At 39.1% G+C, this 24109-nt stretch overlaps 1 protein-coding gene across 1 annotated transcript in view; it reads left to right on the top strand.

Moving 5' to 3' along the window:
* The window catches only part of TMEM135 (transmembrane protein 135), a 186274-nt gene that overhangs the window by 102033 nt on the left and 60132 nt on the right, over positions 1 to 24109 (top strand). Inside the window, exon 6 of the mRNA XM_075742496.1 lies at positions 21890 to 21936. Within this exon, the coding sequence (XP_075598611.1) occupies positions 21890 to 21936 (47 nt within the window). The remainder of the gene's footprint in view (positions 1 to 21889; positions 21937 to 24109) is intronic.

Raw genomic sequence — 24109 nt, 5'->3', positions numbered from 1 at the left:
CTCTGCTATGGAGACAGGCTGAGAGAGTTGGGGTTGTTCATCCTGGAGAAGAGAAGGCTCTGGGGAGACCTTAGAGCAGCCTTCCAGTACCTGAAGGGGCCTACAGGAAATCTGGAGAGGGACTGTTTACAAGGGCATGGAGTGACAGGGAAGGGGGAATGGGTTTAAGCTGAAAGAGGGTAGATTTAGACTAGATATTAGGAAGAAATTCTTCCCTGTGAGGGTGGTGAGGCACTGGAAGAGGTTGCCCAGAGAAGCTGTGGAGGCCCCATCCCTGGAAGTGTTCAAGGCCAGGCTGGACAGAAGAATAAAATCGTTTCGGTTGTAAAAGACCTTTAAGATCACAGAGTCCAACTGTTACCCCAGTGCTGCCAAGTCCGCCACTGCACCATGTCCTTAAGCACCACATCTACACGTCTTTGAAATACCTCCAGGGATGGTGACTCAACCACTGCCCTGGGCAGCCTGTTCCAATGCTTGACAGCCCTTTCAGTGAAGAAATTTTTCCTAATATCCAATCTAAACCTCCCGTGGCACAACTTGAGGCCATTTCCTCTGGTCCCAAATGGGGCTTTGGGCAACCTGGTCTAGTGGAGAGTGTCCCTGCCTGTGGCAAGGGAGGTGGAACTAGATGGTCTTTGAGGTCCCTTCCAACCAAAACCATTCTATAATTCTATGATCTGTAACATCTTCTTTATCTCAGATATCTTTGTTGTTAAGTTAGCAGAAAGAAGTTTTCATTTCAGCATACTTTCACTAAGATATGATGGGATCTTTTTTTTTGGTTGATTGATTTATTCTTACACACCCTATTGGCCAAGAAAAAAATCACATCTTCTGTGATAGTATGCACTCTGACATTTTACAGAGTAGGATGTGCACTCTAAGCTGTTTTACAGGAAAGTCTTTTGAAACTGTTGAGAAACAGGGGAGAAATATAATTATACCAAAGCTGCTGACTTTTTAAAAAGAGTGATAACAGGATTCAAACTAAAAGCAGTTTAATTTCAATTATGTTGCTGAAATTTGCAGGAAAGAAATTTTACCTTGAGTTTAAATTTTCCTGGACTTGAATTTGTTAATCTACTGATACAATAGCACAGTGAGCTGTGACGTTATGTTTAGCTCTCGTTTTTAGTGTTAATGATATAAAAGTGCTAAATGTGAGCTGTACCTAAAAATAAATCATTCTTTTATTTTGGTACAGCATGGGAAGGCTGGTTTACTTAGACAGAAACTTACGGTTGGGAAGAGAAGTTTGTAGCTTTGTTGCATTACTGTTCTATCTTCTCGTAGCTCTTTTATCCTGTTGAGTACAACTAACATCAAAATAACATTTTGGTGGAGTAGAGGCCTGGCCCACAATTTGTTCCTAGTACTGTTTTTGCAGAGACTGTCTTAAGAGTAGCTGAGAGATGAAAAGGTGTTTTAAACTGGTCATCCCTGTGCATAAGTACATTTGGCTGGTTTTGTTTATATTATAATCATCGTCCTCTTTGAAGTTTAAATAGTATTTTTTCAATGTAATCCCATTTTGAATGCCATTTTACTTCATTAGTTGGCAGTTCATCTGTTTGCACACCTCGCAGAATTTCTCAGTGGCCGTTTGGAAAACTTGAATCAGTTTAATGGAGCAAATATTTCATTACCAGCTACGGGTGTATTTCACCTTTTGCTGTGCTGTTTTCAAAGTGCCTGTCCTGTAATCAAAAAGGCATTTAACTGCTGGGACATAACCAAATCACTTGGTCTTGTGCACCATTTGTGGGCTGTAGATGCAGAAGATACAGAACTAAATTATGTTTTCTGAAAGAGTGATGTGTGGAGCCCTGTAATCTTAGCTAGATAAAGCTCAGTGTCTTTGCACTTCAGAGCAATACTTAATGAGATGGTTCAAAAGGACAGCAGATGTGCTCTGGAAAGCATAAAGAAATTGGTTGAGCTTTTGGTGTTGTATTTGAAGATGTTCGTGTTAAGTCATTTTACACAGTTCAGTGTATCGAGTGATTTTATGATGTGCTTTCCTTCAGTTTTTCTCCTTATCACAAGAAGTCTTTTTAGAGTTACTGCACTTGACTAGAGGTTGTTCATCCTTTGCTATCAACCAAACCAAAGAGGTCTTTCAAATGTCAATACTTGTGGCTCACTGGGCAAGCTAAGGTGAGGTGAACTCTAGTGATGTTTAGGATTATTTCAGTGCTGAGAATTACTTAAATATTAGGGGGAAAAAAAAATAACACGAAAGTATGAAGTTCTTGAAGATTCATATCTATAGCATTAATTTTGCAGGGAGTAATTTAATCGATGATGTCTTCTAGAGGACGACTCAACTATGTTAAATGCAGATGTTTCATTAATGAAAGTGTTTAATCTCTATTTTTGTCCTCTAGTTAAATGTCATAAGTATGTTTCTAGATAAGCCTTTACATTTTTATAATTTACCTTATTTTCCATAAACTAACAAAAACACATTTTAAAAATATTTTTTTCTAAGTTTTTAGTAGAGTAAGACATTTTTCAGATGTAAGTTCTCATGGGATAATTGTTGTCGTGTGCTGTATTGAAATTTAGAACCTGCATATTAGAAGAGTGGAACTCACTCATGCCATGTTGTACTACATGCTCTGATGGCGTAGACCTGGTACTTTTATTCAATTTTATCTGTGATTCTGCAGCAAAATCAAATGTGAAATACAGATAAAAATTTCATAATTAGCAACAGTTCAAAATTCAGTTAAAACATCTCGATTGTGGTATAGTGTCCTTAACACTAAATCCAGTCATCAGTTTAAAGTATTTATAACCATTTGAGAAAGGAAACATAGATAAAGTAACTTGATGGCTGTGTGGGTTAGACTGGAAAAGATGTGAGAGAGGTGCTGCTGCAAGAAAGAGTGGGCTTCTCACCCAGCTTTAGCTGCTTGAAGGTCTCCTAGTCTGGACTAGTTATTTTATCATCTCAGGGAAGTGCTTACTCAGTCAAAAGTATAAATTAAAGAGAGCTTAAAGTAAATCCTTAGCTCCTTGGATAACATTACATGCGGTGAATTCCCCTCTGTGCAGTATTTGACATTATTTGCGTAAAATAATGAAACACATTTGATGGTTCTTTGTGCTAAGACTCACGTTCCAGACACGGTGGTAATTTTCATTACCTGGCAAGTGGGGGACAAGACCATCTCTGTAGATCGTTGGCAGCCCAGGCATGATCCGTGTGAAGGGGTCCGGTTTTATGTTTCTCAGTAGCAGGTGTCTCAGTTCTAACGGGTCTGTGCATTTTATTGTAAAGAATAGAAAAATGTTTGTTTTCTGAAATTTTCCTTTCTTTGAAAGGTAGCTGTAGCTCACCAAAAATAAATAGTTTGCATAGGGCACTTGTTCACTCCATTGAAAGACACATTGCTTAAAATGTAAAAGATCATTAGGAGAAAAGGAATAACATCAGTTACTACTTTCTGACAAAAAAATTGGTTTTGCTAAGATTGCAGGTGTATGGCTACACTTTCTCCTGTTCTAGTGGACTTAAATGGTAAAATTCAGATCCATACACAATAATAATGAAAGAATTATATTATTTTTTGAAAAGTTTGGGAACTATCTGTGAGGCAGTGCTAGAAGAAACTCAACATTTTTTGGGTAGGTTCCTGCAATGTGCCCAGAGATTTGAAACAACTGTGTACTGACCGCTGAGACACTGCAATAATGTCAAGAGCTCATTAAATTTAGCTGCATGATTGACTGTATGGGCAGTTATAAATGCAGCTATCTCCCTGTAATAACTTTTTGATGTTCCCAGTAGGTAATTTTTGCGGTGCAACACCATACTCTTGGAAGTGGGTGCTGTCTGCAGTTACATCAATTACACGGCTAATTTAGAAAATCAGCTTTTAATTACTTTCCACAGTAACAATTTTCCTAAATAAAAATAATCTTTGCAAACGAATTCAGATCTTGATAACCAGCTTATAGATAGCCATATGCTTTTAAAGAGTTTTTGTCAACACTGTTTAACAAGGTCCCTGTTCGTTCTTTGATTTGTTTTGTATACAGTTATAAGTGATAGTATTTGAATCTATCCTCATTTATATTTTATAAAAGTAAAAAAATCACAGTACCATCAAGTATCATCACACTTTTGACGTTCTCCAGAAACAAGGTGGTGAGATTTGGTAGACCACAATCTCTGTCCCTTCCCCTCTGAGGGACAGGGAGGTGTGGAGCAGCCAAGAAGCTGCAGAACAGAATAGAGCAGTCGCATAATGTTAAAGAAATTGTGATGATTTTAGTTGTTTTGCTACATACCAATTTTGAAATGTCGTATTCTGTACATTAGGAGTTGGGATATTGCTTTGGTACTAGTGCAACAAAGTAATGCCTCTAGGCATGAACAAACATCTGTACCAGCTTTTAAACAGTTAAGAGAATATTTAAACAATCACTAAAAGGCATAATCTTATATTAACCTTGTTTCATGTTATTTTGTTGTTTTAATATTATTTTTGTGTAATATTATTTTTTCTGTAGGAGTAACAGTAGCAGAAGGAATGAAAATTAATCTGGCTTCTCTGTAGTATTTGCTGCTAGTGCCAAAGCTTTTTTTTCTGAACCTGTAACTTATGTGTGAAGAAGTAGGTGACAGATCCTCTAACATTCAAATGATCCTTGGTAAAAGAAACAAGACAATTTTAAAACTGCCAGGAGAAAGAGGAGTATAATATAATGTAAACAGTTTATCCTAAAGAAGTTGTAATGAAGTTCTGTAATAGAATAAAAAGGTGTGTTTCCTAGTGCGCAAGCCTTTGCTGTATAATCTTTTAAAAAGAAGTACATTAAAAAGTAATTCAGAAAATCACCGTTATTTTTCCACTGATTTCCATATCAGTTTTGAGCTTCCCTTTATTAGGTCTAAGAATCTTAAAGCTTAATAAAACCTTAGGGAAAGGCACTGTGAATCTTTCTAGAACGGTTTCAGATAATGCTTCTCTTAGCTTCTGCTTAGCATCTCCTCTTTCCACTCAGTCTCCGTGCAGGAGACAGTTAAAAGGACCGAACGAGAGGGTCTCCGCAGCACAGTTGAGTGGCTCTGAGCTCTCACCGACACCATGACTCCCTTACCTGGCTCGCCGCGGTGAGGAGGATGCTGAGCGCTCGCACAAGCTGCTTCATTGCTGCAAGGCAAAGCTAATAGAAGGTAACCTCTGGCAGCGGGATGGAGTAGACATCTCTGGCAAGAACTTCTTCAACTTGCTAAGTCCTTCCTTTCCCGTGGCACAGAAGTGTCTGTGCCTTCTCAGGAAACGTCACTGAAAAGTCATTCCATCGCAGCCTGAACTCCATCATTCAACAGATAACATAATCTCTGCTTTCACTCCCTTCTAAATATGATTTCTTCTGATTATATGTCTTTCTTAGCATGCTTACGTAAAATGTTAATTGTTAAGGGCCCAGAGGAGTTACCTGTATCTTTCGATGACAACTAGTGTCAGCTCTGCATTGTGGAGGCTCCTCTCTTGGGAAACGTGAGAGGCATTTTAGCGTACCGTGCTATTTCCCCTCCTCACGTTCTCAAGGGGGCTCTTACTTGCAAAGAAATGCCTGTAGTTCACAGCGTTATTGAAAACTCTGCCAAAGTAGTGGAGGGATACAGAAATACTAATGTTAAATGACATCATAGGCAAGGTGTCAGGATTTATGCATAAACATAAATAATTATAATCAATTTTAAATATTTTTCTTCAATTAGTAAACACCAAAATACCATTGTATATGCATATATAAAAAACCCATTTGTAATAGGTGTCTGCTAGTCGTATATAATTTTTAAGAAAAGAAATCCGCCGTTCTTGAGCACGTTCTTTAATGCGTATTTCTCCTGGCTGCAGTATTGGCTTCCTCAGCTCCTTCCTGCCCCACAGTCACCAGCAGAACAGAGAGGGCAGCTATGGGCTTACTAACTTACAGTAAGTCTTATTTACTTGTAACTAACTTAGAGTAAGTCTGAGTGTGCTAAAATTTGTAGTAATTTTAAAATTTGTCTATCTAACTCTAATTATCAAATACACTACTTAAAGTAATAGTCAACCAGTTGCAATACTGGGAAAACCCTGCTGTTTATTTCTGAATTACCAAAATAGTTTATTTCTGCTCCTTTAAACCTGTCCCTGTAGTTTTTAGTGCTTATCAGAATTTCATTGTATTCTGATACTGTTTATAATTTTCACCAGTATGAATGATTGCTGGAGACAGTGGCTTTCATGACGCTGCCTTGCACAGAATATTATGCTTGGAATATTATTTTAATACGTGTGCTTTGCAGCATTGAAATTATTTCAACACCTGTAAACTTTTAAAGACAAATATCTCTTGCAGTTCCTTTTTTGGATACTAATGTAATATCAAACCTTGTAATTCTTCAGTGATTATGAACTCTGGAAGAAGAAGAGACAAGCAGAAATCCTCATGGTGGAGATGAAATCTTGGATGATGTCTGTAACATAAGCTGAGGAGTTGTGTTCAGAAGTCTAATATGGGACATCTGCACAGACGACTAAGAAAATTTATTGTTATTTTAGTATTTACTACATTTGTAATGCTCTTGTAGGATAAGGAACCAGATATAAATTTCAGCTTACATATGGATTTAATATTTAGAGATGTAAGCTTTTTTGTAGTTTTCATTTGCAATGTTATATTTCAAGTATATTTCCAGTTCTGCATTTTCAGTGTACTTCCATCTGAACAGTTCACAACTACTTCACATTTATTCATCAAAGTTATAAAGATGGGAGGTTCAAATCATGCTGGTTGAATTGACTGCATTGTTAGGAGTTTGCAGTGTGTAACAGGCTACGATTTGATCTTGGGGTGGCTTAAGCTGGTTTAGGTAGGTGTGAGCCCCAGCTGCGTCCTTCTGCCTCCTTTCAGTCTTTGGGAGGGGAAAATAGTTGCTTTCACATGAATCGGGTCTATGATTTGTTTTTCTGTGCATCTCTGCGCCAGCAGAAGACACATGGCAGTAATCAGCAAAAAAAAAAGGTGCCAGAGAGGAGGAGCGGTGACTACATAAATTGTCTGAAAGTAATTCATGAAGCTCAGCCTGAACTGAGACACGACCCAGTGACGAGCAAATCTGCACGGCAAAATGTGTGGCCGTCATGAAGAAGTCATCAGTTTGTAGTATCGCAGTGACCCAATCTTAGAGTTTAGCTGGAGATTTAAAGTGTAGGTTTTAAATTCGGTTCGGTACGGTCCAGCGGTATAATACAAAACACTTGCATGCATTGCCTGTGACTGTCCTGGACCCTGTAACATATTTTAACTATAAACAGATTTTTTTTTTTTTTATTTATATGTATAATATCTGAAAATTTAAAATTACAGTAATTTTGCAGGTTATTTGTAGTTCTGAAGCGAATGAATACTTAAAACAACAAGAACAAAGCCTTGTATAGCATTTTAGCATTTTGGGCCCCAAATTCAATTAAACAGGCCTGTTTCAGGTATTTCAGAAGTATTTTGCTCTGATATAGCATGGTGAATTTAAAGGAACATGGAAAAGTTTGCTCCTTGTCGATCATATATTTTAAAGCTATTCCTGGCATAATTTAGGATAAAGTTGAAGTTACCTGTAGAAGAAATGGTAAAATTTATTTTTCTTATAATTTAAAGTTTCTTGAGAATGTATGCATGGGTTTGGTGTTGTATTCAGAAGCATGGCATGTTATTTAGGGTATTATTTAACATAAAGTAATTTTATTTTGTCTGTTTTTTCCTCAAGACTAAGCTGCAGATATAACATACATGTTAACATTTAATATTTTCACCGATTTTATTGAAAAATAGCAGACCAAAGGGAGGAGATGACTTCCATGTGCAGGCAGAAAGTTCTTCTGGTGGTGAGGACACTAATTTTGGCCTCTCCACCACCCAGTTGCCAGTTTCAATGGATCTTGCAGGAATGTAATTAATTCTCCTTGAGACATGTAACTTTGCTGAATTTGGTTGAAACCAGGCTGCAAGTTCTAGAGGTGTAGGTGAAGACTGATGGACAAAGAACTCTCATTTCTTTAGGAAATTAAACTCAAAAGCACAGAAACATTTTATTCTGTGTAAGTTTTTTTTAATTGACAGAGTTAATGATTATAAATGTAATGTCCTTGCCAGTGTCAGACAAGCATGCAAACTAATGTGGTCAGAAAGAGGAAACTAATTGTAGGGCTTTTTTGTTTTCTGGGGTTAAGAAATGAGGATCGTTTCAACTAATGGGAGAAAGCTGGCAAGAACAGATTTTGTAGGAAAAAAAATTCAGCTTCAAGTGTTTGAAAGAATATTATTCCCTGATAAAAACCTACGCTGCTCAAAGTTGGATTAGGAACATGTTTGTGTAACTTGAGGAGGATGAAAACAGCACCAGAGAAAGTTGCATTTGCCCAAAACTGAGCATTTTAAGTACAGGAAATTTATAACTCAAATCACACTGATAAGAAGACCATGAATGCTAAAGGAAAGGGAAGAATGAGGCAAGGCAACTAAATAACTCATGCAAATGATATGATAGAACAAGGAATAAAAATTAGCATTGGTGCTTACAAGTTAGATTTGGGAATTGAACAAGAATTGGATAAGCTCAGTGATTTGATATCACTGCACTTTGTAATTAAAGAAGAATTAAAACCAATTCTGTTGTTATAAATACCCTGAAAAGTTATAGTATGCTCAGTTGTAAGCTGGGAAAGGTAAAACGGCTGCTAAATTCCTGTAGAAATACCAAAATACCCCAAAGGAAAACATCCTGACACAAAACCGGCCTTAATTATAGATAGATGAAAGAGCATCTACATTATTTTTGTCAAAGTAATTTGAACAGAAGCAGATGGGTGCGGACCACACAGTCAATGAGGGTTAATCATTGAGATATTTTGCTCATGGGAAGTTACTGGGAACATTTGCATCTGTAAAAACAGTAATGAATGCAAGTGGTCGCAAGATCCAGTTACTGTTCAGGAGTGCAAATCAGCTTTTGAAATCTGTTTGCATTCTAAATTTTACTCCAACATCCATCTGCTTGATTGAATTACAATTTTATTACTTTGGCACTATTCTAAGCTATTTATAATTGCATTAAGGGCATAGTGTATATCTAGATTTGTTACATTACGTGATGTTCTTTGTTCCAAACATTTTTCTCTCTAATTTGTGTTAATTTATCACCGATTTAGAAAAATCACTAGGCAAACAGATAGGTCTTTTTAATAATCATGGAGGAAAATGCTTCTTTTTATAATGTAGTTCAGTACAGTGTAGATCTATATAGAATCTGTAGGCAAATGCAATTTGCTAGGCTACTCTAGGATCTAGTACTTCTCCAGCTCACAGAACACTTGGAGCAGGTTGCTCAGGGCTTTGTCAAGTTGACTTTTAAGGACCTCCCAAGAATGGAGGCTTCCTTGGGCTACCCATTCCCGTGCCTGACCACTTGCACAATCCAAAAGTTATTTCTCAGATTTAAACAAAATTTTGTGTATTTCCACTTGTGCCCATTGCCTGCTTTCCTGTTACTGGGTGCCACTGAGAACAGTCCAGCTTAGTCGTCTTAATTCCCACACCAGGAATTAATTTGTATGCATTGCTAAAATACCCCCGCCTTGTTCTTCTCTTCTCTGGACTAAAGACCCCAGTTATCTCAGACTCTTCTCCAGGCCCTTGATAATTTTTGTGGTCTTTTGCTGAACTGACTCTGGCATGTCCTTTTATATATATATGAATTTTCAGTCTCATGAAGCCTGTTCTTCTCAATGATACTGCCTTTTAAAACATTAAGTATATTAATTCTCTTTGTACACAAAATTTTTCGTGAGAATTTGGTTAAGAACATACTTCCCTAATTTTTGTTTCACTTCTTAGTTTCAGAACACCGTTTGCTGGAAAGGGGAAGAAGGTTTATTTTTGTTAAGTGATCACTGAAGAATTTGATCAAATACTTTAGGTTCCTGCACCAGTCTTTACCACAATTAGCCTTTTACGAGTTAGAGACTGTTCATGTCTGAAAGGTGGAGAAACTTGAAGTATTTCAGTTTCCGAGTGCCTGAGCACTGTGAAGGATTACAAGTGACCGTGTGACTCCACTGCATGTCTAATCACTCTCACAGCGGGAAGGTATTGAGTTGTTCTTGTGTCCGGCTTTGTCTGTCTGTCTTACTCCTCATTCTCAGACAGAGACAACCTGGGTACTTAAACAGAGCTGGACTTACACTTTTAGTGACTGGGCAACCTGGTCTAGTGGAGGGTGTCCCTGCCCATGGCAGGGGGATTGGAACTAGATGGTCTTTGAGGTCCCTTCCAACCCAAACCATTCTATTCTATGATTCTATTAAATGTTTTGCATTTATTTTATGGAGAATTTTCTAGATTCCTTGCTTTGAAAAGCTCTAAGAAGGCTTTCTAGTTCACAAGTAATAGGAAGTCTTCTAAGATAGGGGATTTTTCTTTGGTCTACTTGTTGTTTCATATGAAAAATTCTCATTGGTCAAATTCTTGGCTTTCAAAAAATTGTAGAGAAATTTTCTTTGTGACAACTTTCTTTGTGACTATTGGAAAAAAATGATCAACATAACTGCAAATATTCCCTGGTAATTAGAAATGAACTATAGAATCTGCCAAACAGTAGTTAGTTATTCTATTAAAACACAATAATGAAAAGCAAGGTTTCAAAAGTCATCGAAGTTCACATCCACCCAGGCAGGTCTAATGTAGCAAGACTTGCCCTGCTGAGGACATGCTGATTTTCTCGAGAGGCCTCCAAAACCAAAGCAAATCTCGAAAACAAAAAACCTCCAACTGTCTGAGTATTAAAGTCATGGTTGGGGGGCTTAAAGCTGAGCTATGTCAGGAAATGGGAGTTGAACTGAAAATGCAGCAGTGTCATGTTAAATACATTTCTTATGGTGTGTAAACCGAGAATTTACCATGTCGCATGGCAAAAATCTTCTCTTGTAGGGACTAATCACTGAAGCTGTTCATTTTTCCATTATTGGTCAGAATCCAAGTGTAACCTTTCCACAGCAATCCGTTTGACAGTGTTTCTGTTAATGTTTGAATGTATTGGTGCTACGTATCAAGGTAGTTTTAGGAGAAGGGCGCTTGATTGTGCGTGGCTGGGTGTGCGAGCACGTGTGCCGCTGTGAGCAGAAGAGAGACCTCCTGGCATAAACACCTTGCAGAAGCACTGAGCACAGTCCTCCTGATGAACAACACCAAGTCTCTAGCTTTTATACATTATTTTTTTTTCCCCTCCCCTCTGATGCTTACACCTTCCTCTCCTTTGATATTCATGCAGTGTTTCGGTGGTCACTGGAGACATGCTCGTTGACTTCAGTTATTATTTCATTTTAGTCCTACTACTGAGTGATAACTACTTAAAAATGAGCTGTCTTTAAGGAGGCATCACGTCTTTCAATTCTGTTTATCCTCTTTAAACTGTAAGTTATGCATGCGTTACTCTACATGTCTCTGTACTGAGCAGTAGAGTCCATAGTGTTATCCAGCCAGATGTGCAGGGGAAAAAAAAGATTTGCTTAATTTAAATGCACCCTACAGTACAGAAAAAATAAGAGACTTGATTTTTTTTTTAGAAGTCATTATCTTTAAAATATTTGTTGTGATTCATTCCAAGTATTTTGGTTCAGGAAGGTAGTTTTTCATTTGAGTGATAAGTTGCTTTGAGTTTCCTCCTGTTCTTTTCTTCCTCTTGTGATTGTTAGTAAGCCATATCAATAGTTTTTTTTTAATTCAGGAAAGAGCAACCCTCCCAAATGATTTAATGTCTCTGTAACCCTAAGGTGTTGTACTTACTTTCTATGTATATCTATTTGTGCGCACGGTATTTTTCCCCAGTTAGATCCTATTTGAAATGAGAAGGCAGCTGTGCGGCAGCCTATCAGAACGACGTTTTTGTAGCTGATAATTGAGGGTTTATGTTTTATAGCCTGGGACGTGACTCAGAGACCTGGGAGTACCAGAAGATGCAGAATAGGATTGGAGGTGTGTCCCCATTGCTCGGTGTCGGAGCCCCCTGCAAGTTGTGTGTCAAAGGGTTGATGAGTTTCAGAAATGAGCCTGGCCCAGCTCTTCCAATATGATACGCCGTGAAATGGCTCTTCCTTGCTCTTTTAGGAAAGCACAATAGTAAGGTACTGCTGTTTCGTTTGACAATTACTTTTTTGTACTGTAGTCTCTCAAGCGTTGTGCATCCTTGAAAGCAGCGGGCTTGCGTCAAGAGCTTTAGGAAAGCCTGTGTCGTGGCTCTGTCACAGTATGTTGTAGCTCTGTTTGCTGGGGTTAAGAGAGTATCAAAAACAGGGGAAGAGACTTGACGAGTGTTTTTGGAGAAAACAAACAAAGGGTGCTGAAGTGCTTAACTACACGTGTATATAATATATATGGAATTTGTGAACTAGAAGATCAAGGGTTTAATTTCTCTTTTATTCTTTCATGCTCTTCTGAGACTGGCAGGTGCTCACCGTCTTGGCTCGGTTACCTCCGACATTTGCCAATTGTAATAATTTAATCACGATCAAACCACAGTGCTTTAACATGAATTTATATAATCTCTTGTTCAATAACACATAGTAGTGTTTCTTTTGATCTTATCAGTCTAGAGATTGCTTGAGGCTTGCTGGCAGGAAGAAAATCAGGAGCCTCTAAGAGCTGAAGTGGTGTAGGTGTAGCAAATTGGCCAAGTGCCCAATAGGGATCTGACAAATTGTTTTCTACATTTTCATAGAGCCTGTCAATTTTAAAGCAGCAGCAAAGTTGCATTGCTTCAAAAGTTACCTAATTTAAACTAGAAAAATAACCATTATGTGAATGACCAAGATCATGACAATAGTTTTTTCCAGTATTTTTGATAGCTCATTAAATTCTCCCCAAATTTGGTGGATTTCAAGTAGAGGAGGAAACCAGGTGATACAAAGGTTTTGATGTAACAGGATTTACTATAGAAAGTTAAAATACTGTGTAAGTTGAAATGTCCAGAGAGAGGTGGTTCCATTTCAGGATTATCAATTGGCATGTCTTTTGGGATCACCAGAAATTTGAGTTTGGTAAAAGGCAACTACGATTTTCCATAAGTGATTATGCTTTTGTATAAAATCAAATTACCGGTTTTCAACATGAAATACCTTTTTACCTTTGTTTTAAAAACTTTAATAATGATGTTCTTAATAAAGAACTGTGACTTCTTTAATAAGCAATGGCAACACTGAGAATCAAATAGCTCCTTTTTGCTACTTACTGCAGTTCTTAGGAATTGAAGGGTGCTATTAATAGAGAAATAAGGGATATTATCAAGATTACTATTTTAAAGGTAATTTTTAAAAAAAAGGTAGATCACAGTTTTTCAATTAATGTGTAAAAGAGAAGTAGTATATGACTTCAGAGTAACCAGACAGTGCCAAACTTTGTGCATATTCCTACCCAGCAGGTACTGAGAGTAAAATACTTGATTATGACGTGTGTGTTGTGTTAAATCTGTGTCAGAACTTGGACTCGGAGTATCAGTTGTTCCAGACCTGGGGAAGCTCAGAGCGCTTTGCATTCCCCATTGGCTCCTTCTGTCTCCATGGGGGATTGAAATCTAAGGACTCTGTGGCTAAATACAGAGGTTTGTCATTCAAAACTCCCTGGCTGTGTCTAAGGGAAGTGTTTGGTCCTCGGAGGTGCTGTCTGTGAGACGGCTCTGGCCTCGGAGAGAGGAACGAGGGACTCTGAGACACAAAAAGCTGGAAGGTTGCAATGGTGACGGAGCTGCTGCAGGATTTGGGAGTATTTTTTCCCTTCAGACTTCACTATATTTTCACTATGGCCGTAATGAGTCATTTGACAATTCTGAAATAAGTGTTTTATTCAATACTGAAATTTAAATGAAAGCAATGAATTCAGAAGCTTTTGCAGAGGTGTGTACAAATACGTGTTAATATATGTAGTGCATTCATTTTAAAGACACACATCAATAATACTATTTTCATGAATGCTGACACTGCAGGAGACCATTATAATCATCCAGGTGGATACTGGTTAACACTGGCCAGTGACTCTCATCACATTGTGCATTGTGTACACAAAACAGTCTAATCACATTTTGTTAATTAATACTGCTCACCAGAGAAAAACTTGCCATCTTACTAGTCTGAATTTGGCAGACTTCAGGTTCTAGCTATCATACTTTGTTTTTTCTACCAAATTAAATAGTCATCTTTACTCATAAAATCATAGAATGGTTTGGGTTGGAAGGGACCTTAAAGATCATCTAGTTCCAACCCCCCTGCCATGGGCAGGGACACCCTCCACTAGACCAGGTTGCCCAAAGCCCCATCCAACCTGGCCTTCAACAGTTCCATGGATGGGGTATCCACAGCTTCTCTGGGCAACCTGTTCCAGTGCCTCACCACTCTCACAGTCAAGAATTTCTTTCTAACATCTAATCTAAATCGACCCTCCTTCAGCTTAAACCCATTACCCCTTGTCCTGTCACTACACTCCCTGATAAACAGTCCCTCACCAGCTTTCCTGTAGGCCCCTTCAGGTACTGGTAAGCTGCAATTAGATCTCCCCGGAGCCTTCCCTTCTCCAGGGTGAACAACTCCAACTCTCTCAGCCTGTCCTTGTAGGAGAGGTGCTTCATCCCTCTCATCAGCTTAGTGGCCCTCCTCTGGACTCTCTCCAACAGCTCCATGTCTCTCCTGTACTGGGGCCCCCAGAGCTGGACGCAGTACTGCAGGTGGGGTCTCACAAGAGCAAAGTAGAGGGGCAGAATCCCCTCCCTTGACCTGCTGGTCACGTCTCTTGTGATGCAGCCCAGGACACGGTGGGCTTTCTGAGCTGCAAGCGCACACTGCTGGCTCATGTTGAGCTTCCCATCAATGATTAGCCCCAAGTCCTTCTCCTTGGGGCTGCCCTCAATCCACTCCTCGCCCAGCCTATAGTCGTGCTTGGGATTGCAAAGCTCTTGTAGTGATGCTCCAGCCACATCTGCATCTTCTGAATAAGCCAAAAGCATTCAGATACTGGCAGTTTAGTTTTATTGCAAGTCATAGAATCACAGACTCGCGTGGTTTGGGTTGGAAGGGACCTCAAAGCCTATGTAGTTCCAACCCCCCTGCCATGGGCAGGGAGACCCTCCACTAGACCAGGTTGCCCAAAGCCTCATTATGTATCCTGGGCACTAAATTGCTCTTTGTTGCTGCTGCTTCTGAGTTTTGGGTTTTTTTTTCTCTCTCTAACTGGTGAGAACAAAGTTATGGTAGTGTTGCTCTCAGGAGAATCCACTGTTCTAGCCCCAAAAGACCAGCAGTCTAAGAGGTGGGGAAAAAGTGATGGGGGCACAATAAAATTGTGATTTTTACTCACTTGGGACAGTAAGTGGAGAACTGAGGTGGAGAGCAGAACAGATAGAAACTAGTTCAATGCTCAGGAAGACCACTTGCCAAACCCATTGCAGATATAATCTAGTAGTAAGTGGCTATTACAGCCTTCCTCTGTACCACGTGTAAGTGTAGATGTAGCTGCCACAGGCAAGAACTGCCCTATCACCTAATTGTGACTAAATCCATCAGGTACTTATTTACGATGATAATTTTTTGCCCGGGGCATTAAATAATAATAAAAAGTAATTGCTTACGTTAGTAAGAGTGATCATCAGATCAGATTTCAAGTGGCTGAACATAATGAAATGTAGTACCTATTTTCACATAACTTACTTTAAATGGCTACTAGTGTCTTTATCTAATTAATCAGAAGGATTCTGTGATTTCCATCCCCTTTAACTACTATAAAATTAAAGTGTTATGCTTTTTAACCAGATACTTTATTATTGGAAAAGAATAGCATATACATTTTCTAAAGACAGTTCGTTGATTCTAACACTATGGTTTAAATTATGTAATGTGCAGGTAGAAAAGAGATATTCCATGCACATTTATTTCCTTGATCTTGGAGTACAAGGCCATTACATTAATCTGCATGTCTAGTTCCATTATTTTAATTCTTTTATTTTATTAGAAGGGAGCTTGCTTAAGAAATAATCTTCATTATAAGAGCTGTAGAAAGCATTTTTATTGGAGCAATAACATACCTTGAAATAAAATTTAGGAACCACAACCATCAGTTGAAAAATTGCTATGGTTTACACCAAAATATAATTATAGCGCTGTTTGCGTAGCTGTATGGATTTACGGGTAAAGCTAGGTTTTTCTCAGTAGACCAAATAATATGTATGGAAAAATAATAATAAGTCCGCCTTCCCTTCTTTGTAACTTTTGGAAGAAATTGGCTCAAGTAATAATTATTGGAGAGATTCTTTTTAACTCGGTTTTTAAATTTCCATGATATTTACCAATAAAATTTTTCTCAGACAGACCTTAGCTGACAGTTCTTTTTTCTGCAGCATACAGCCTTCAAGAACAAGGAGTAGTAACGTTTTTTTTTTTTTTTTGAATCATTGAGCATAGACATAGCTCTCGCATCCATTGTGAAGTGGTTGATCAAGAAGGTGATGGTTTTCAGGTTCATGAGTATGCTTGAAGTCAAGTGTTGGTGTACCAGCGGCTGAAACAGCCTGAGGTCTCCTGTGAGCCGGGTTTAACCCTGTTCAGTGTTGAACTGTAGCTCTAAATGTTTCTGCCAGCTGATAGCACCCATCTGCCCCTTTTCCCTCCTCCTATCTTTGTTTACATAGATTACGTGTATCTTCAGTGCTTTTTTTCTTTTTAATTACATGTTACTTTATCCCAGACTTCAGCCCTACTCTTATTCTGACTATGGGAGAAACAGCAGCCTCCAATTTGAGATTTTTTTACCCCAGGAAGTCTGACTATAATGAAAGTATTTAAGGAGAATGCACCTAACCGTGGGATTAGGTAATATCCACAAAAAATCTGAATACAGGAGACTAGAGTAGTTTTAATAGTTTTGTCAATGTTATTTTTTCCTTTATCTGAGCCAGGATTTCTATCTGTGGATCTGGCTGTGAGAGGAAGTTGTTTGGGTGTTACTGGGGCTGCTGGTAATGAAATTCAGCCAGAGCTATTTGGTTTGTGCTCAGAACTGGGAACTGCTGCATGTTGCTTCATGGTGCTGTTTATGAGAGCTAAGCTTTCTTGAAAAAAAAGTAGAAATAAATATTGGCTTTGTCAGCCAACAGAGATCTGGAAAAAGTACCTCAAGTTTTGTCAGCAACTTTCCTCTTTTTTTTAATTAAGATTTGATATAATACAGTAAAATATAATGTAACCAATTAAATTACAGTGCTCACCTTACACAGCAAATATGATAACCTGTTCTGGACCATAGGGATTTTTCCTTGTAACCATGTGCATCTTTTTAAAAATTTTAAAATATTTAGGGTGTGTCATTCTCATTAGAGACAGGCAGGTTGTCTGCTTGTTGTATCTGTTTCTGCAGCTGGAAAATGTCGAGGTCTGTGTGTTGCCAAGCACAATTTGTTGTCCTTGTATCATAAATCAAAAGGTGATGGACTCTGCAAGAAAAATCTCATATGAGATTTCTTGCTCTTTAGATTTCAAGGCTTAAATTCACTCAATGTTTAGAATTATATTTCCATAGATCTTGATATTTTTTTTTTTAGTATAGTAATTTTAAAATCTAAAATAGGTATTGCATGTCGTACTGAGGATGCTACAAAAAAAAATCATATAGAATGGGAAAAAGTTGAAAAAAAGGCTTATTTTCAAAGTAGCTTAATTGTGGAGCACAGTGACCATTTGCCTGCTGTTTCTTGGTGCTAAGATAAGATGACAATGACGGCTTTCCGCATTGGGCTGTGCGTTTCATGTAGAGCAGTCTCTGGTTTAGCTGCACACCTTGCTGTACTTGGGTCGTGTAATTGTTGGAAGAGATAGTGTCAAACGTGCCCAGAGCATTGCTGGGAGGTGTTTGCCTCTACTGATCTTAAACGCCTCTGATAAAGGAGATTCCACAGTCTCACAGGCAGCTGGTTCTGGTTTATCACTACCCTGTAGAGAGACCTCTTCTTGATATCTAACCTACGTTCTCTTCGCTGTAGATTTAGCTCTGTCTTCTTCCTTCAGTACTCAGTGAGACAGATTTATCAGTATATGACAGTTATATGAGGATAGTTGTCATGTTCGTCACTAGCTACCTCTTTTTTAGTTTAAGCAGTTTCCCAACAGTTGAGGATTGCATGCCTCTTATTTTCATTGTGCCCTTATGTTTTCATCATGCTCTTCTGGGCTGTCTTGTTTTGTATATGCTTTTCTTTCACAGTGGTGCCCAACAATGTGTTTCAGGGTGTTGCTCACACCAGTTCATTAGGGTAATACACTATGATGTCTTACCTCCTCTGTTTCTAAGACTCCATAATGCTATTTTACAGCGCTTTCCACAGCCTCGCATTGCTGGCGCCTATTTATTGGTGTTCTGCGGAATTTGTTACACTATGCAGTTGTTTCTTCTCACGTTTTTTTCTGTGTGTGACTTCTCCTGCCAAGTACTTCATACTTGTTTTTATTGAATTTCATCTTGTTGACTTTGGGCAGTTCAATCACTTTGCGTGAAGACCTGGCCTCTAGAGGATTTTGTGAATTTGTGACATAATCTCAAAGCGTTACTGAAGAGGGAAGCAAAACCTCTTTGGTGACCTCAGTTAAAATGCCTTTTAGTTTGATAATGAACTGCTAACTATTAGAGTTTTCTCCTGTAGTGTTCTTGAGCAGCTCTGTGCCTGCTTACTTAATTAATGTATGCACCTGCCACAAAGGTGCATTAAAGTTCAGATAAATTACACCTGCTCCTTTCCTTAAAACATCTGTCAAAGAAAAAAAATTACAGTAGTTTTAATTCGCTTGTTTATTGTGTTGGTTGTTTCTTATTGTCTTGTTATCTAGGTGTTTATGAACTGGCTGTTTCAAATAATTTATTCCAGTGTAGTTGTGGATATTAGAAGTGGCCTGGTTGACCATATTATATTCCCTGAACTTCACATTTGCAAAAAACGTTAACAGTTTCCTCTTTTCCACCTGGCCAAGGTCTTCCACATCTTATTTTTTCAAATAATATTTTTTAAGTTCTGGAAGACATCTGATACCTATAGAGGTTGATTAAGCAAGTTCTTTAACTACTTTAAGTTGCCCAGATTTTGCCAAACAGAATACAGATTATAGACAGATTGATGACAGATGGATGGTGAGGTGGACTGAGAACTGGCTGGGCTGAACTGACAGGCTCGAAGGGTTGTGATCAGCCCACAAAGTCCAGCAGGAAGGCCCGTCACTGGTGGTGTACCCCAGGGGTCCATACTGGGGTCAGTAGCATCTTCATTAATGACCTGAATGAGTGGACAGCAGGCTGCACCCTCAGCAAGATGATACAAAACTGGGAGGAGTTGTTGCCGCACCAGGTAGTTGTGCTGCCATCCAGAGGAATCTCAACAGGCTGGAGAAGGGGGCCAACAGGAACCTCAGAAGGTTCAACAGAGGGAAGTGCCCAGTCCTGCCCCTGGTGAGGAATAACCCCAGGCACCAGTATATGCTGGGGCATCTGGAAAGCAGCTTTTCAAAAAAAAAAACAACCTGTGAGTCCTAGTGGACACCGAGCTGAACATGAACTAGCAAGAAGCCCTTCCAGCAAAGGAGGCCACCAGCCTCTTGGGCTGCATTAGAAGAAACATTACCAGCAGGTCGAGGGAAGTGAGCCTTCCCCTCTACTCAGCCCTGTGAGACAAATCTGGGGAGCTGTGTCCAGTGCTGAGTTTCCCAGTACAAGAGAGATACAAACATACTGGAGCGAAGGGCCACAAAGATGGTTAAGGGATTGGAACATCTCTCAGACAAGGAGAGCTGAGGTGGTTTAGCCTGGAGAGGAGAGCGCTCAGAGGGAATCTTAGTGATGTACACATACATACTTGTTAGGTTGTTATCAGACTCATTTAAGAAAAGTAAAAAGCGAAAGAAAAAGAGACTAATGAAGTGAGTGTTTTTAATTTGCAAAAGCATACGTCCCTTACTCCCCTCTGCCCTGAGAAAACTGGGCGCTTTTTTGTCATTTCTCACTTATTTCTCAATATTATTGCATGGGCTTCTTGTCCCTTCTGTCTCCCAGAAATGGCATCCAAAGAATTGATGATTCTTGTTTGAATGATTAAATATGGTTTGAACTTCGGAGGATTAGGGCACGTTTTTTTAAGTAGGACTTGAGTTTAAATATGTCAACTTTTGCTGATAGTTTGAATTGAAATATATCCTTGTCCTCACCTTACCTAATGATTTCACATAAAATGATTTCAGATGTTCACACTTTTGATGCAGAATAATAAAATGTGATAGTGCTGGTGAAGAAAAAGGAAAAAAAGGGTAGTTTACATAGTAACTGTTAGAATCATGGAATCACAGAATGGTTTGGGCTGGAAGGGACCTCAAAGATCATCTAGTTCCAACCTCCCTGCCATGGGCAGGGACACCCTCCACTAGACCAGGTTGCCCAAAGCCCCATCCAACCTGGCCTTCAACAGTTCCATGGAGGGGGTATCCACAGCTTCTCTGGGCAACCTGTTCCAGTGCCTCACCACCCTCACAGGGAAGAATTTCTTCCTAATATCTCATGTAAACCTACCCTCCATCAGCTTAAAGCCGTTACCCCTTGCCCTGTCACTCCATGCCCTTGTAAACAGTCCCTGACCATCTTTCCTGTAGGCCCCTTCAAGTACTGGAAGGCTGCTCTAAGGTCTTCCTGAAGCCTTCTCTTCTCCAGGCTGAAGAACCCCAACTCTCTCAGCCTGTCCTCACAGGAGAGGTGCTCCAGCCCTCTGATCATCTTTGTGGCCTCCTCTGGACTCACTCCAACAGCTCCATGTCTTTCTCGTACTGGGGTCCGAGAGCTGGACACAGTACTGCAGGTGGGGTCTCACGAGAGCGGAGTAGAGGGATGTTTTCACAAGGAAACAATTCATCATTTCTACCATCAAACAGGGAGGATGTTTGCATGACAAGTTCTTGTTGCACTTTTTAATAAAGATAAGGCCGCGCAGGTGGCACAGTCACCGATACCAACTGAGAACTGCCTGCAGGCTCCTCCGTTCCAGTCAGCTGGCTGCGTTAGGGATTCACACAACAGCCTAACGAGTGCCCCCTGTTCTTTTGCTCTCAGAGGAGTACCCCCTGTTCTCCCCTGAGGGTGAGGAAGGAGGTGAGAGCACTGAGCTGGGGGTGGAAGGGATGGGAGGAAGACGTAGGACGTTCCCTTCTCAGTGCTGCACAGCTGCTAAATTTGCTCACTGATTCTTTTATAATCTAGAGCAAGACTGGATTATTCCAAGTGAGTTCAATAAAGTAAAGTATTAGCAAGGATACTGTTGTTTGGGAATAAAATTACCTCTTCTCAAACTTGCTGGGAAGCAGTTGAGCAGAAGCAGCTGTCTGTACAGACAGCTTCAGTGTCCTGCCTTTTAAACTGAAACCAGCAGTATGATATTTGAATAAATCACAAAAGCACAGGCAGACAAAATGTATTAAATTAAATTTCCATTCTGTTGCTTCATCGTTTTAATTCTATTGGTTTATTAATATTTTATTATTTATTATTTTATTCAAGACTATTTTAAGTGGCGTCATTTACATGTCTGTTATCCCACTACCCTGGTTTGGATTTTGTATTTTTTTTGACTTCTACAGGAGTGGCTCAAAGTCCACCACAAACAAGAGAATCCTTTTTGGTGGATTCAGACAAGCTTTCATTTTGGCCCATCAGGCATTTAGAGAAAGTGTAACTTCTGTAGTAACAGTTGTAAAATCTTCACGATCCGGAACATGCAATAGTAGTGTGATGTTTTATGTAATAACACTCTTTCTCCTTCTTATAGGTCCTTTTGTTCTGCATCACGGCTGCTCTGTTCATGTTCTTTTTCAGGTATGTTGCTCATATATCTATTCATGTTTGTAAAGATTATTTTAAACAGTGTTTCTAAGAGCTTACTTGATTTTTGGTATTCATCTGAAAACTTGTATATTCTCAGCTCAAGCTTTCTGAATTGAGTGCTTCCATGGCATTAAAACCCCAATGCTGTGAACATAATTGGGCTGAAAAGGGAAATGGGGAGTTAAATGCTTTAAATCTTCTGGTGATTATACTGATTACTTAAAGAGCCTCCTCTCATCTCATAATTAAGACCCTGGAGATCTAACATTACATAGTATGAAAATGACTGAAATGTTGCTTTTCATGTAAGTTCTTAAATAGCTTACAGCAGGGAAGATAACTTTTTTCTTTTGGTGAAAATAGAGAACAGGAAAACAAGATTTTACAGTCTTAAATAATATCAAATATTTGACGTGCATGCAGGTGCAACTATCTTCTTTTAATTTTAGAATAAACTAGTTTCACATACATTTTCCCAAGTTATCGGTTGTATTCCTTTTTTGATACATACAGTAGTGGGGTTGGATGAGACACCAATTTTTAATAACTTTTTTCTCTCGGTTTGCAAGATATATGTAATAAGTCATGTACCTTGTCAATATTTCCCTTTTAAATACCAGACCTCTGAAATTTTCTTGACTATATCTCAAGCTGGAAAGTTGCTTGCTAAAGTAACCTTTGACTAGAACCCTTTCACTTAGAATTTTCTGTGGCCTGTAGCCATCTATGGTTCTCCAAGCCTTATGATCCCCCTGGTAATTGCAAAACTCTGGAAGCTGCAGCTTGGTTTTTTTTGTAATTCCATTACTTACTTACAAATTACTAATGGATGTTGGCCAAGAACAGCCTGTGGATAAGGGAAAGCTATTAATTTAGAGGATTTGAAGAAGCATTCCTCTTTTCATCTACCACCCATCAAGACCCTTGTATTGGCAGTCTTCTCCTTGTTTTATTTTCTTCTTGTTTTTATTCCCAGAGTCATGGTCAAACAGCCTTGGGCAATTTGACTTGTAATGTTGAAGTTAGACACCTGTCTGTAGGAATGCTGATTAAACCAACCAAAAAACCACTGAAATGCTTGTCAAAGCTGTAAGTGTTGTATGATTCTGGAGGAAGCTAATTGTCTCCTGTTTATGTCTTTGGTAACGAACCAGTGGTTTAGAGACAACCTGGAAGTTAAACAAGAACTGATCAGAGCCCAGAGGTATTTGGTGAATTCCTCCCTGACCTGACCCAGCAACGCAGTTGAATGGGCTCTTGTAAGATTAGTCCCTCCATGCTGAGGTTGATGGTTATCCTGTTGAACAGTCATCAGGAGCATTTGAATCCTTTGTCTCGGGTGTTGTAACAGAGGATTTAAAATACAGGACTAGGAGGTTATAAGACCATTAGTTTAATTCTCGGGGGGGGGGGGGGGGGTCAAAATCATTTTTTTGTAAACACAAATAAAAACAGTGAATCAAAGTCAATTTATCAAAAATAATTAACACAGACCAATTATTTACTTTCTTTTTTCTTTCTGAATGTAATCGGTATTGTGACTAGAACTTCTTCACAGTGATTCAAGCGGTACTTTCCTAAAGGTACCAGATATAGATATTCTGTGTGAAAATACCTTTGGGTAAGCACAGAACCCTCAGGATAATATGTGGACAGAGTTGTCAGAGGTTGACTGTCAGACAGAGGATGTATTGACTGTGTTGACAGGCACCTACTCAGGTCCTCCATTGTTTGATATTTTTATATTTAAATAATGATGAAGATGACAGTGGAAATGGTCATTACATGTGTAGGTAAAACTGCTGGCTGGGAACTGCAGTTATTCGCAGGACAGACTTGGAATTCAGATAGATGCAGGCTGGAGATACGATCTGAAAAACTATAAAGCTGCTTAGTAATGGCAAGGTGAGGTAATCCATTGACAGGTAAGGAGCTGTGGGGAATCAGATGGTTTGGGAGCAAGTCACTGAAAAAGACCCAGCAGTAGCTGTCACACTCTGCCAGCTAAGTCAGCAATGTCATGTTCCAGTAACAAGGGAAACGCCATAACGGGATGTATGGAGCTTGTGAGGTACATAAAGTTGTCTTTTTGTTGTACTTAAAGTTTAAGAAGTTCTTGGTGCATTTTTGTGTCCTTTTTGATTATTTGTGTCGTATTTTGATT

The sequence above is a fragment of the Balearica regulorum genome, chromosome 1 (genome assembly GCF_011004875.1).
Source record: "Balearica regulorum gibbericeps isolate bBalReg1 chromosome 1, bBalReg1.pri, whole genome shotgun sequence".
Classification (NCBI taxonomy): Eukaryota; Metazoa; Chordata; class Aves; order Gruiformes; family Gruidae; genus Balearica; species Balearica regulorum.
Note: the sequence above shows the minus strand (reverse complement) of the source record. Positions and strands in the feature narration are given on the sequence as shown.